Source organism: Festucalex cinctus, chromosome 15, assembly GCF_051991245.1.
Source record: "Festucalex cinctus isolate MCC-2025b chromosome 15, RoL_Fcin_1.0, whole genome shotgun sequence".
Classification (NCBI taxonomy): Eukaryota; Metazoa; Chordata; class Actinopteri; order Syngnathiformes; family Syngnathidae; genus Festucalex; species Festucalex cinctus.
This window is the reverse complement of record NC_135425.1, coordinates 26527841-26540532: the sequence shown is the minus strand read 5'-3', so window position 1 is coordinate 26540532 and position 12692 is coordinate 26527841. Positions and strand designations below refer to the sequence as shown.

Sequence of the window (12692 nt, the reverse complement as noted above, 5' to 3'; positions counted from 1 at the left end):
AATACGCAGATGTACACGCTGTTCTGTTTCCGGCACCGCCCGCGCGTACTGTCAGGACAGTCAAAGCGAGCGTCATGTGGCTCCCTAAAACCCGCCCACCTTTCGCTGCTATTGGTTAGTTCTCACTCATGACACGGCTGCGATTGGTTTCTGGTGTCGGTGACGTCAGATGAAGTTTGGATAAAGAATAGCCCCACATTGATTCTGTCGTCAGATGTACGTTCCTGTTCAAATTTAATAACGAGAACTTTTTTTTCCCTCCTCCTTCCTCTCAATTAAAAGATGCCAGACAACCCCAAAGTTTATTTTGACATCAGCATTGATGGCGCCAAGGCGGGCAGGCTCACAATGGAGGTAATTACAATTATTATTTTTAAGTCCTACGTCTTTTATGAAGTGTTTCTTCAAAAGTCGCTCGTGTTCGCGTCACGTGACGTGAAAAAAAAAAAACACCTAACGAATTAATATACAGAAGCGTTTTTCGTTGGAAGAAGGTGACGTCATATGTCCAACCGTAAAACGTAGTGGTCCTTATGATCAATAAGGCCGATAATATTAATAGTGATGATGAAAATGTGAATGTGTTTTGTGTTACAGCTTTTCGCAGACGTAGTTCCAAAGACTGCTGGTAGGTGAGGAGGGCGGGGCTAGAAAAAAAAAATCTATCTATCTATCTATCTATCTATCTATTAAAAGTGCAGGCTGTAGCCAAAAAAAAAAAAAGTGAATCAAATGTCGACAGTAGATGACTCCAATTTCATGGCACAAGTTTTCATGTTTGGGCTTGTCAGAGAGGAAGAAAGCCACAAAATGGCCGCCGTGTTGATGGGACTCTTTTTGATTGGCAGAGAACTTCCGAGCCCTGTGCACGGGCGAAAAAGGTTTCGGCTACAAGAATTGCACCTTCCACCGCATCATTCCCGGCTTCATGTGCCAGGTACGCACACTCGCGCGACTGCAGGCTGCATTTGAAGGCCCGTCAACGAACGCGCTGTCAAACGAGCCTTCCTGTGCAGCTTTCTTGTCACGGCTCGCCGCTGCTCCGCGCGACTGCTACCCGCTCGTGTTGCCAAAGTGTTTGTGTGCCTTCAAATGTGGCCTTCTTCATGTGTTGATGTATCAGGTTGTGCTTTCCAAGATTGCTTGCATGCCTTCAAATGTGGTCTCATTTTCTCTTTTTTTTTTTTTGGCTTCTTGAATAAGATTTTCCATGTTCTGAAATGGTTAGCAGGCCTTCAAATCTATCCTTCTTTTCTTTTTTTTGGTTGGATTTATTTCTTTGCTTCTTCCGTATTGCATGATTGGTTGCACCTTCAGTACTACCTGTAGTCTAACATTTTTTTTAGTTTTTTTTAATGCATGCCTTCAAATGTGGCCTTCTTTTTATTCACTGTTGTCCTTCAATACCACTTGTAGTACAAAGTTTGGCCTTCAATTGCAATCTTTTTTTTTAACTCTAGATATGCTTGTTTCTTTGCATGCCTTCAAATGTGGTCTCCTTTTCTCCTTTTTTGTTGGATTTATTTCTTTTCTCCTTCCACATTACATGATTGGATGTATGCCTTTTACGGTTTTATTTCAACTTATTTATGAGTATCTGCATTGCTATTATCCTTCAGTACTACTTGTAGTCCAACATTTTTTTTTGCATGCCTTCAAATGTGGCTTTCTTTTTATTTACTGTTGTCCTTCAATACCACTTGTAGTCCAAAGTTTGTGTCTTTTTTTTAATCTAGGTATGCTTGTTTTCATGCCTTCAAATGCGGCCTTCTTTCTATGTGTTAACATCATCATGCATAGTTGCATCAAGGTTGCATGCGTGCCTTCAAATCGTAACTTCTTTTCATCTTTGTTTGCATGTATGATTATGGTCTTTCACTCTCTGCCTTCCATATTGCAAGCTTGTTTGGATGCCTTCAAATGTGGCCTTCTTTCTTTGTGTTCTTACTGTCCTTTAACATGTATGTGTGCCTTCAACTCTTAAAGTTCTTGTCATCTTTTGTTTGACTTTGGTCCTTCACTGCCTTCCATATCGCAAGCTCGTTTGCATGCCTTCAAATTCTGCTTTCGTGATGCAACGGCGTACTTTTGGAGCCCACCCGGCCGCGATGCGGTCGTGACGCTAACGCTTTTTTGGCGCGGCGACGCAGGGCGGCGACTTCACCAAGCACGACGGGACGGGCGGGAAGTCCATCTACGGCGAGAAGTTTGCTGACGAGAACTTCGTGAAGAAGCACGCCGGCTTCGGGACGCTTTCCATGGCCAACGCCGGACCCAACACCAACGGCTCGCAGTTCTTCCTCTGCACGGCCGACACCGCCTGGTGAGCGGCCGACGCCCGCGCCAACGCACGCGAATCGTTTTTTTTTTTTTTTTTTTTTTTTTTTTTTTTTTTTTGGAGAGAGAAACATCAGCAAAAGCTGGCAAATTTTTTTGGTGGTCAAGAATGTTTGAATGTCCGAACCTTTTGCCTTTTTATTATTTATTTATTTATTGTATTATTTTAGATTTTTATTGCCTTTTATTTTATTAACATATTGGTGAAAAAAAAAAAAAAATCCTGTCCGAAGAAAAGAAAAAAATCCGTTATTATAGCCCTTTTTATTTATTTAATTTTTATTATTTATTTTTTGTGATTGCGTCCGTTTTGCGCGCAGGCTGGACGGGAAGCACGTCGTGTTCGGGACCCTGTTGGACGGCAAAGAAGTCCTGAAAAAGATGGAGGCCAAAGGCACCTCCAAAACGGGGGCCCCCAAAGCCAAGGTGGTCATCGCTGAGTGCGGCCAGCTCTAAGTGGCTCCGCGGCGGCGCCCCCTGCCCGCTTACTGCTGCGATTGCACGCGATGAAAAGGTGGCAAAAATTGAATTCTTCTCTCCGGGAATAAAATACATCTCGTGATGATACTTTTTTTTTTTTTTTTTAAATAGAAATTTCTTGAAAATTCATCTATTTGACAAGTAAAAGAATATATATATAAATTTCTAATATTTAAGAAAAGAACAAAAAAATAAAATAAAATAATCTATGGCCATTTTTTTAATCCCCTTTGAAAATACCCTACAACAAGCATAACTGACTGTTTTTGAGTAAAATGTAATTTTTACTAATTATTTTAATTTTATATTTCTCCCTTGACAAATTTCAACTTCCCTTTAAAAAAAATAATTCTTCCAAATAGGCCTGACAAATAAAAATTTTGAGGGACCAAAAAAAATTGCATCTTTAAAAGACTTTAAAAATAAATACAAATTTAAAAATAAACTAAAATAAAATTCCCCTCACATTGCAATTTGACAGCATTATTTTATATGTACAGTAATATGTCAAATCATTTGTGAAATAAACACAACCTCATCGCTAAAAGAAAAGTCAACAAAAAAATTCATTTTGTGACGAACAGTAAAAGTTTATTGAAAGCAGGCAGTTGGGAATAAAAATTGTTCACTATAAAAACTTACAAAAGAAAAGTATTTTAAAAAAAACAAAAAAAACAGTAAGGCATCAAAAAAAAGATTTGAAAAAACAATTATAATCTTCATACAGAAAAAAAAACAATTGAAAGTGACAGCCAATCACAGCACGGAACCACACAAACACGTTTGACGAGCACGTTTTGCTTTTTCACGCTTAAGTTGACTCACGACAAAACATTTTCATTTTACACATTTTTTTTTGTTTTATATACTCATGTGAACAACAAAAAGGACGTAAAAAGTCACGTTGGTCCCCGAGTGGCCAGCTAACACAAACATCAATATCTGCACTTGAAACTCCGGAAGCTAATGAGCTAACACGCTAACATACGTGATCACTAGAAATTGAATTTCTTTTCAGTACGGATGCTTTAAAACTGGCAGTTTCAAAAAAATATTGAACATAAATTCATCATAACTGAGAATCGAACAATACAAAAAAGTATATCGCCGACATTAACTTTATTATCCTGCCCGAATCGTTCCTCTTGAAAACGCTTCTCGCTAAGCTAACATTTAGCATTCCCCGTTAAATGTTTTTCATATTTGTGACGCGCTCGCCATAGAAAATTCACATCACGTCGGCGCCAAACGGGACTTCGTGTGTCTTCCAGTGGAAAAAACACCAAAACATTTTGGCTCGATTGACGCCGATTATACAAATACTTTGCTTACATGACGGCTAAGCTAATTAGCTTTGGTGCTACAAATACATATTCCCATAACGTGATCTGATTCAAGCGCGTGAGCGCTCGCTCGTTGTTTTTCCGTTAGCATTAGCGCTAACCTTACTTGAACATTTATTTATTTTTATTTTTTTGCCGTCTTGTCATTTTTCTTCCAGGCAGTTAGTAGCTGATTTCATTCATCCGGTATGTTTTGATGTCGCGCTATGGCGTTAGCCGTTAGCGGTGAGGGACAAATGAAGCTTCACGAAGCACTTGTGAGGTTTTTTTTTTTTTTTTACTCCTTTAGATCGTACTAGGCTTGATCTTTAAACCAAGAGCACCATCTAGAGGAGAACAAACAATATTGCAAGTGCTTCACAAAGCTTCATTTTTCCATTACTTAGTAGTTGTTAGCATTCGCTTCTCTTCAAAGCACTTGGTTGCTATGCTAACACTTAGCTTTCTTGTTCATGTTGACCTATTTAATTTCCTTAGAAAATTGAGAAGAAAAACGGTTCAATAAGCACTCAACGCAGTTTTGACAAATCCAGTTCTTGGTTTTGTTTACATTTTGGCTACGCTAATTAGCTTCTGTTGTAGCGAAATAGCACAGAGAAAAAGAAAGTTTTATCAACACGATGCCGGAGGTAATTGTGATTATTCTTATCATAATTTTTTGTTGAGCATTAGCTCAGGCTTATTGTTGTTTCCTTAGCATTAGCGGTTAGCGCTAACCTGCCTGTCATCATCCGGGGCAGTTCTGAGCTGATTTCACGTTCGGTGGCGTTTTGCGCACGTCACGACGTTATCCTGCATTCGAGGATGGCCGGAAGTCGGACTTTTCCGAGTTCAAACCAGGAAGTGTGTACGGGAACGCCCCCTTCAACTCACAAAAAAAAAAACGCCCTCGATGGACTACAAATGACGTCACTCTAAAACAACAACTCGGATAATATCTCTGACTTCCGACCATCCTCAAATGCAGCATTAGCTTGTTAGCATGACGCTAGCTTGTTCGCCGTTAGCACGAGCCGGTGTGCGCCGCCGCCGCCGCCGCGCAGCGACTCTCGCGCAGGATGCCGTCCAGGCCGTTGAGCTGGCGCAGGAATCCTCGGTTGGGCGTGACCCCGCGGTGGTCTTTGACCGTCTTGATGGCCTCCACCAGGGTCAAGTTCTGCCGGATCATCAGGTAGGCCAGGACCAGCGTGGCCGAGCGGCTCAGGCCCACCGCGCAGTGCACCAGAACCTTCCCTGCGCGCAACGACGACGCTCGGTCGGTCAGTCAGTCAGTCGCCACACACAACAAGCGCGCACGCACGCACCTCCTCCGGTGAGCGCTTTGTGGATGAAGTCGGCGGCCGGGTAGAAGTTTTTGCTCATGTCGAAGGCGGGCGAGTCGTGCGCCTCGATGCCCAAGTACGTCACGTTCATGCCGGCGTAACAGTCGCCGCCGCCGCCGCCGCTTCGACTTCTGCTCTGCGCGCAGTTGACGATGTGCGTGATGCCCACGCGCGTCAGCTCGCGACGGTCCGACGCCATGTTTCTGGAGGACACAAACGCCACAGTCACGCTTTTCCTTCTTCGGTGCAATGTAAACATTTTTTTTTTTTACGTATTTGTAGGCTAAATGCTAAAAAAAAAATTACAGCTTTTCCTCATAATGTGCAAGTCAAAAATGTTTTTAGCATTTAGCCTACAAGTACATTCAGACTTTTTAAAATAATTTTATATTTAGAAATATAATCTATAAAATTATAATTTTTGCTTGTTTTTTTAAGAGTGGACCCTGAGTGTGGAATAAAATTGAATTGAAAAAAAATCAATATATAAATATTTTTAAAATGTATTTTCAAGAAATGTCCATATTTGCACAAGTCTAAAGACAGCATTTGCAATATTCATCAAAATGTTGCCAAGTAGACTCGAGGCCACATACAACATTATTGGAGTTATTAAGAAAATTATTAAGAATTATTAAGAAAATTTTGGACTTGACTTCCACTTTAAACCTTTTTTTTTTTCCCCTCAACAATTTAAAACAGATTACTATTTCTGAAAATATCCTTTTTTTTTTTTAGCAATAAGCAAAGTTTTGATGAAAATGTCAAAGTAAAACAAATTGTCAAATAAACCTTCTTATTTTTTATATATATATATATATATATATATATATATATATATATATATATATATATATTTGTCAGTATTATGACTTTTTTTCCTTAACAAAAAATAGAAATACTCACGGGAATATTTTCTTTATCCTCTGTAAAGAACAACTAACATAAGACAAGGTGCAGTTTTAGTAAGCTGATTTTTAAAAATTATAATTATTTTATTCATTGCCTTACACTGCCCCCTAGTGGCCAAAGCCTGTTTAGTTTCCCGCAGGGAGCAGAACAACGTCCACCAAATAGAAGCAAAAAGGGTTTCACTCTATTTAATTTCATTTTCACTAATTAACCAAATTGATATCCGTCAATTAGTTGTCAATATTTTAATTATTATAGTTAATAATGAACTCTTATAGGATTGCAAGCGTTTTAAAATCAATCTATATTTTAATCACACAATCTATTTGCAATACAAAAAAAATATATATATTTTTTTCTCCAATAAAATTCTTAGAAAATTTGTATTTCTTTGCCATAAAATTCACATGAAGGAAAAATATCCATTTTTTTATTATCAATTTGTTTTCCTCGCCATTTTTTTTTCTCAGTTCTTTCCTGAGTGACGTTAAAAATACAAATTTTCACCATCCAATGAAATGGGACAAAAACTCCAAGAACCGAAACGGGGGCGTGCGCATGCGCGTGCGCGAACTGACTGGTCCCCGATGTAGAGTCCCGGCCAGACTTGGTCGGCGTGGTTGCAGGCCGTCTTGCCGCTGCTCAGGAGTCGCTCGAGCTCCGACACGCTGACGGGATGAGGAGGAGGATGATGATGATGATGTTGTTGTTGTTGTTGTTGGCGGGAATCTCGGCCGGCCGGCGAGCGCGAGCCGCTGCGCGAACGCGAGAAGCCGCACATGAAGGCCATCGCGCCTGCGCACACGCAATCACATTTTAGTGCGCGAGTTCGTCACCACTCACGTGCGCGTGCGCGAGCCTCACCTGCATGTGTTTTGTTGCTTTTTCTTTTTTTGTTGTCGTTGTCGTCGACGACGTCGCTCTGTTGGGTCACTCGAACGGATTCGCACCTTCACACCGGAAGCCAGACGAGCAAAATCCTCATCGCCGCCATCTTGTGTTCATCATCATCATCATCATCATCTTCATCTGGTTGTGGTCAACAAAGTCCCTCCCGAGTCCCGACATCACAACATGGCTTCCGGTCTTCGATCTTCAGCATCACGAGCCTGGAACGATGGCGGGTGACGTCATCGGCTGCTGCTACTGCTGCGCTCTGCCGCCACCTGCTGTACAGTCAAGGGAAAGTGCGCAAAAACGATCTAATCCAATCAAAAAACAGAAAAAAATAAATACGACAAAACCAAATATCTTTAAAAAAACTTTAAAAAAAAAATGTAATAAATAAACCTCTCCAAAAACATAATAAAACAAACTAACCTACTACAATTTTATATTGAGCTACAGACATCCTTGACGAAATGACGTCACAAATACTTAAAAAAAAATAGCAGCTAGCTAAAATATCATCACGACTAGTCATAAAAACGTTGCTTATGATATCGACAATGTTGTTTTATCGCTGGTGAAACTTTGACCGTTGAGGCCGTCACGAAAAGGTTGTTGTCATGTGCACACAACGCCCCCTGCTGGCCAACATCTTACAATGACGAACAAAAATGTCATTTTCAGAGAATAATGTCTCAAAAAAATTACACAGTCATAATATCAAGAGACAGAAAATGTATACAATAAAGTTGTGCGAAATACAGCATCCCAATATTTAAAAAAAATATTTCGAGGGGGGGAAAAAAAAACAAACAAAATATCCGAGACGTGCTAAGGGGGCGTGGTCTTGCTAATTCGTCAAGTGGGCTCACCTGTGTTGGCTTCGTTTGATTACCAGGTGGGAGGTGAGAGTGGCGAAACAAACTTTCTTGTTGCCTTGTAAAACGCAAACTTGGAATACGACTTACAGTCGCTTCCTAATGACGTCACGTCGTGGAAAGGAGGAGCTGCACTTGTCTTCAGAAGCCGCACGACAAATGAAGTAAGTGATATTTAAGTGGTTAGTAAGTCTAGTAAAAGGAAAAGAACGTGTCGTAGTGTAGCTCGACGCTGTGGAATGGCGTCAGCAGTCGTCAACTCCCCACGTGACGTCATTTCAAGCTACCGTACACACCGAACGCAAACATTTGATTTTGTTTTCAACTATTTTAAACAAGAACCCACGGGTGGAAAGGAAAACAACGCCACCTAGTGGCTCAAAAGAGACTGTAACTTTGAAGATGGTGAGTTCTTTGTTTTATTAACACTGTTGAACTGTCGACCAAGATAGAATTGAGCTAAAGTTAGTAAAACGGCCATCGCCCGGCCGGCCGCCATGTTGACTGGCGATTGATAATTGAACGTACTGTGAAGTTCCTGGTGAGAGTAGTCACGTGACCGGATGACGTCACAAGTCCTAAGAATACAAAAAAACTCGACGAGCACATTGCAACAAATGTGGCAACAGAAAATAAAAACTAAGAAAAATCAGCACACTCAAAATATGATAATTATTATTGACGTGATTGGTCTGTCCTGTCATTCCAATTTTTTTAATTTTTTTTTTAGGTCAAGCAGACTCAGTTAAAACATGTTAATGAAAGAGAGAAAAAAAAAGAAGTAAAAACCTGCTTGTGTACACGTGTGTGTACATTTGCCTATATGTACATGAAATTGCTGAATATAGCAATATCGATTATTATTGCGATATTTAACGTGTACCTAAAGAAATGACATTTTTGTTATCTAATGAAAGAATTACAATTTTTTTTTCATGCGGCAAAATAAGCAAACTCAATGTATTCTTAACTCATTTACTCCCAATAACGTATAAATCCGTTTTTCTAAATGTTCTAAGTGTCCCAAAGACGTAATTATACGTTTTGTTGTTGTTGTTTTTTATGCTAGAGCATACAGAAGGCTTTGATGCAGCCTCTCAACTGGAAAGAACGGTTGCAGAAATTGTAGTTATTACACAAACGGCCAGCAGGTGGCAGCAGAGCAAAGGAGATCAACCAGGGCCATCTAGAGAAAAAGCTAAATTACTTACAATTTTGAATAGATTTGTGAAAAATGATTAAACTTAGCTCTCTTCTAATGCTAATTGCTGCAAAATGGAAACAGATAGAAACATACTTTTTTTTCCTGATGAAAGAAGAGACTTTAATCTTTCTTTTGATAGGTTCCATACTTTTATAGCAATTGAACACATATTCTGTGGGCCTCAGTCAAAATCCAGTAAAACAGCCGGAAGCGAACGGGATTGCGAAATGTGAAAATGGCTGCGAGTGAATGAGTTAATTGTGATCACCTCTCAAAAATGTTTAAATATTGGATGGCAGTGCACATTTTCATTTGTGTTCCGATGTTTTGCATTTGCATTATTAGGGTTGGAACACCCATGGAACTAGGGGCGTGAAAACCAAATAAAAAGAGACGGTGAAGAGGCAATTATTATTTATTTTTAATTTTTTTTAATTTCAGAGAGTGCAGTAGTGAATTGTTTCAGTCAGTTCTTCTCCTCGCGAGCTTTGAACCGAGTGACTTCTCTCCTTTTTTATCATATTTAATTAATATCAACCAGCTCATGTCTGATTTAAGTCATTTTAAAAATTTTTTTTTTTTTTTTAACTCAGCGAGTTCAGGTCAGTACCAAAATGATTCCACAAATGAACACACCTTTGCAGATTATTTATTGTTTTTATTTTTTTTGTACCCCTTATGTCATAAGCTCCCCTCACCGGCTTGAAAAGTTGCACTGTAGAGAGAGATGTTACTTTTAACCTAAATTGACGTTGGGGTAAAAAAATAAAATAAAAAAAAAGGGTTAGTGTAATCTAGTTCCATTTTAGCTTGCGTCTCTTTTTGCCGCCAACCGATCACGCGGAAGTTTTGTCGCTAGTGTGCGTCCTGGCGTGCTTCTTCAGTTGTCCGCTCTGAGAGAACCGTTTCCCGCACACGGGGCAGCCGAAAGGTTTCTCGCCGGTGTGTATCCTCATGTGAGCCGTCAAGCTTCCCTTCTGAGAGAATCTTTGACCACATACCGAGCAAGTGAACGGTTTCTCGTTGGCGTGCGTTCTGAAGTGTTGGTTGAAATGCCAATTGTGAGCGAATCTTTTCCCGCACAGGGGGCAGGCGAAAGGTTTCTCGCTCGTGTGCGTTTTGGCGTGCGTTGTTAACTCTCCCTTGTGAGTGAATCGCTTGCCGCAAACCGAGCAGCCGAAAGGCTTCTCGCCCGTGTGTCTTCTGACGTGTTTGGTCAAGTTGTCGCGACTTTGGAAGCTTTTTTCGCAACTCGAGCAAGCGTACGGTTTCTCCCCGGTGTGCGCCCTTGCGTGTCTTGTCAAGTCTGCCCTCCGATAATATCGTTGAGGGCAATCGGAGCAGGCGAAAGGTTTCTCGCCCGTGTGCCTTCTGGTGTGAATCGTTAACTCGCTCTTCTGAGCGAATCGCCTGCCGCAATCGGAGCAGGCGAACGGTTTCTCGCCCGTGTGCGTTCTGATGTGTTTGGTCAAGTTGTCGCTGGTGTGGAAGCTTTTTTCGCAACTCGAGCAGGCGTACAGTTTCTCCCCGGTGTGCGTCCTCGCGTGTTTTGTCAAGTTTCCCCTCCGATAAAATCTTTGAGGGCAAACTGAGCAGGCGAAAGGTTTCTCGCCCGTGTGCGTCCTGGCGTGAATTGTTAACTCGCTCTTCTGAGCGAATCGTTTGCCGCAATCGGAGCAGGCGAACGGTTTCTCGCCCGTGTGCGTCCTGGCGTGTCTGCTCAAGTTGTCGCTGGTGCGGAAGCGTTTTCCGCAACCCGAGCAGGCGTACGGTTTCTCTCCGGTGTGCGTCATCGTGTGTTGTTTCAAGTTTCTCTTCTGGGAAAATCTTTGCGGGCAAACGGAGCAGGCGAAAGGTTTCTCGCCCGTGTGCAACCTCAGGTGACTTTTCAAGACTGACTTGTAGCCAAAAGTTTTCCCACACTGAAAACATTTCCAGCGTTTGTCATCAGTGAGACATCTCATATCACCTTCAGACTCGTCATCATCATCATCTGAACATGAGGTGGCGTCGTCACTGTCCGATAGCGGCGCTATGAGTCCGTCTGTTGGTGAACTTTCTGCCTTCGTGCACTGAATTGACCTGCTGTTGCTGCTTAGAGGCTCCGCCCATCCGGCCGCCTCACTGGGACCTTCGTCTTCACTCTTCGGATGGACGTCACCAGTCAACAGAACACAAATGATTTCCTCCTGCTCTTCCTTTTTAACATGCGGCGCCTCTTCTTTGTAGTCTGTGAATCGATTTGGTTCCGGCTCCTTTTCCTCATCGTTGCGCGGGAAATCTTCTTCTTCTTCTTCTTCTTTTTCTTCTTCTTCCTCTTTGACGGGCAGAAACGTCCGCTGCCTGGGGCCGAGATCGTCACTGATGTCTTCAGAACAAAAGAAGACAAACGCACATGATTTGGTTTTGTCGATTCGCATGTTGCAAATTTAATGTCACTTATTGTTTACACATTTTTTTTGTAATTTAAGGTTATTCACCAGTGCTGCTTTAAGAAACTATCAATAATAAGCATGAAAACTCGAACCATTTGCTAAACTGGTATAAAAGTGAAGAAACCTGCAGTTGGTGGCTGCTCCTCGCTGTCGCCTTTTGCACCGCGTCGTTCCTCCTCGTTTGCTGTCGTCGTCTTGCTTGGCCACATTTTCACACTCGACCTCTGCCGAGCGATCGCCAACAACTCGACTTTCTTTTTGCTAGCGGCTAGCCAGCTAAATGTAGCTAAGCTAAAATAAGCCGAGAAGCTCCGACGTGCGACGTTCAAGCGGACAACAAGACTCACTCAACGACTGACGTGTAAAAATGTTGACGTCGGTGCGTTCAACAAGTTCAAAGTGACCAATTTCACCAACGTTTCGCCGAAGCGCGAAGAGTGTACGAAAAGGGGAAAAAAAACGTGCACGGCCGCAACCTGCGACGGACAAGGAATGTACGGCAAGTTCACTTGGACAAACTTTTTGTCAACAAGCGCGATGCGACGGTGGCTCTGTAGTGCAAAAACAAACAAACAAACAACAATCTTTTAAAATGTCTTGCGCAGTTTTCAATTGTTTTTAGTCGGACCCTTTTTGGGAATGGACACGTTTTCCGGATATCCGGTATTGTTTGGCTGGTCTTTTGTAGACGCCGGTATAAAAAAAACAACAACAAAAAAACTTGTTTATATCTTTGTAAGTAATCACTTTTATGTTTAAAGTTTTGTAAGTTTGTACTCGTTTACTTCACGAGGCAAATTTTATTGTCTGGCCGCTGTTTCAAATGAAATAAGTGTCGCTGATGTAGTGTCTTAGTAGTCCAGTAGAGGGCCACGTTGTTACACTTGTTGAAC

The 12692-nt window shown here is 41.5% G+C and overlaps 5 protein-coding genes across 6 annotated transcripts in view; 2 read left to right on the top strand and 3 right to left on the bottom strand.

Annotated features, from left to right (window-relative positions):
• Positions 1 to 12692, bottom strand: part of LOC144001890 (uncharacterized) — a 263910-nt gene that overhangs the window by 245842 nt on the left and 5376 nt on the right. The window lies entirely within an intron of this gene.
• ppiab (peptidylprolyl isomerase Ab (cyclophilin A)) lies at positions 182 to 2904 on the top strand. Its single transcript, XM_077496524.1, has 5 exons — positions 182 to 354; positions 598 to 628; positions 849 to 937; positions 2151 to 2323; positions 2658 to 2904. Exons 1-5 carry the CDS (start codon positions 283 to 285, stop codon positions 2791 to 2793), a joined length of 501 nt encoding a protein of 166 aa, XP_077352650.1. The 5' UTR covers positions 182 to 282; the 3' UTR covers positions 2794 to 2904.
• Positions 3383 to 8314, bottom strand: dusp26 (dual specificity phosphatase 26). 2 transcript variants are annotated; one of them, XM_077496522.1, is made up of 5 exons: positions 8155 to 8314; positions 7259 to 7563; positions 6973 to 7189; positions 5465 to 5685; positions 3383 to 5393 (listed from the first exon to the last, which is right to left on the bottom strand). In XM_077496522.1, exons 3-5 carry the CDS (start codon positions 7182 to 7184, stop codon positions 5164 to 5166), a joined length of 663 nt encoding a protein of 220 aa, XP_077352648.1. In that variant the 5' UTR covers positions 7185 to 7189; positions 7259 to 7563; positions 8155 to 8314; the 3' UTR covers positions 3383 to 5163. The 2 variants fall into 2 exon arrangements, with proteins under 2 accessions (XP_077352648.1, XP_077352649.1); XM_077496523.1 differs by lacking the exon at positions 8155 to 8314 and having other exon boundaries at positions 7259 to 7670.
• The window catches only part of acads (acyl-CoA dehydrogenase short chain), a 29243-nt gene continuing 24731 nt past the window's right edge, over positions 8181 to 12692 (top strand). Inside the window, exon 1 of the mRNA XM_077496521.1 lies at positions 8181 to 8324. The gene's annotated coding sequence lies outside the window, so the exon portion shown is untranslated. The remainder of the gene's footprint in view (positions 8325 to 12692) is intronic.
• Positions 10143 to 12437, bottom strand: LOC144001891 (uncharacterized). Its single transcript, XM_077496513.1, has 2 exons — positions 11924 to 12437; positions 10143 to 11732 (listed from the first exon to the last, which is right to left on the bottom strand). Exons 1-2 carry the CDS (start codon positions 12006 to 12008, stop codon positions 10201 to 10203), a joined length of 1617 nt encoding a protein of 538 aa, XP_077352639.1. The 5' UTR covers positions 12009 to 12437; the 3' UTR covers positions 10143 to 10200.

What these genes read in the sequence shown, in the direction of transcription:
- dusp26 (XM_077496522.1), bottom strand. Translation starts at nt 7,184, where the DNA reads ATGGCCTTCATGTGCGGCTTCTCGCGTTCGCGCAGCGGCTCGCGCTCG. An exon ending in GGACTCTACATCGGGGACCA is followed by an intron (nt 5,686 to 6,972) that starts GTCAGTTCGCGC and finishes TGTGTCCTCCAG; the next exon opens with AAACATGGCGTCGGACCGTC. An exon ending in CAAAGCGCTCACCGGAGGAG is followed by an intron (nt 5,394 to 5,464) that starts GTGCGTGCGTGC and finishes CGTTGCGCGCAG; the next exon opens with GGAAGGTTCTGGTGCACTGC.
- LOC144001891 (XM_077496513.1), bottom strand. Translation starts at nt 12,008, where the DNA reads ATGTGGCCAAGCAAGACGACGACAGCAAACGAGGAGGAACGACGCGGT. An exon ending in GGAGCAGCCACCAACTGCAG is followed by an intron (nt 11,733 to 11,923) that starts GTTTCTTCACTT and finishes TTTGTTCTGAAG; the next exon opens with ACATCAGTGACGATCTCGGC.
- ppiab (XM_077496524.1), top strand. Translation starts at nt 283, where the DNA reads ATGCCAGACAACCCCAAAGTTTATTTTGACATCAGCATTGATGGCGCC. An exon ending in CGGGCAGGCTCACAATGGAG is followed by an intron (nt 355 to 597) that starts GTAATTACAATT and finishes TTTGTGTTACAG; the next exon opens with CTTTTCGCAGACGTAGTTCC. An exon ending in TTCCCGGCTTCATGTGCCAG is followed by an intron (nt 938 to 2,150) that starts GTACGCACACTC and finishes GCGGCGACGCAG; the next exon opens with GGCGGCGACTTCACCAAGCA.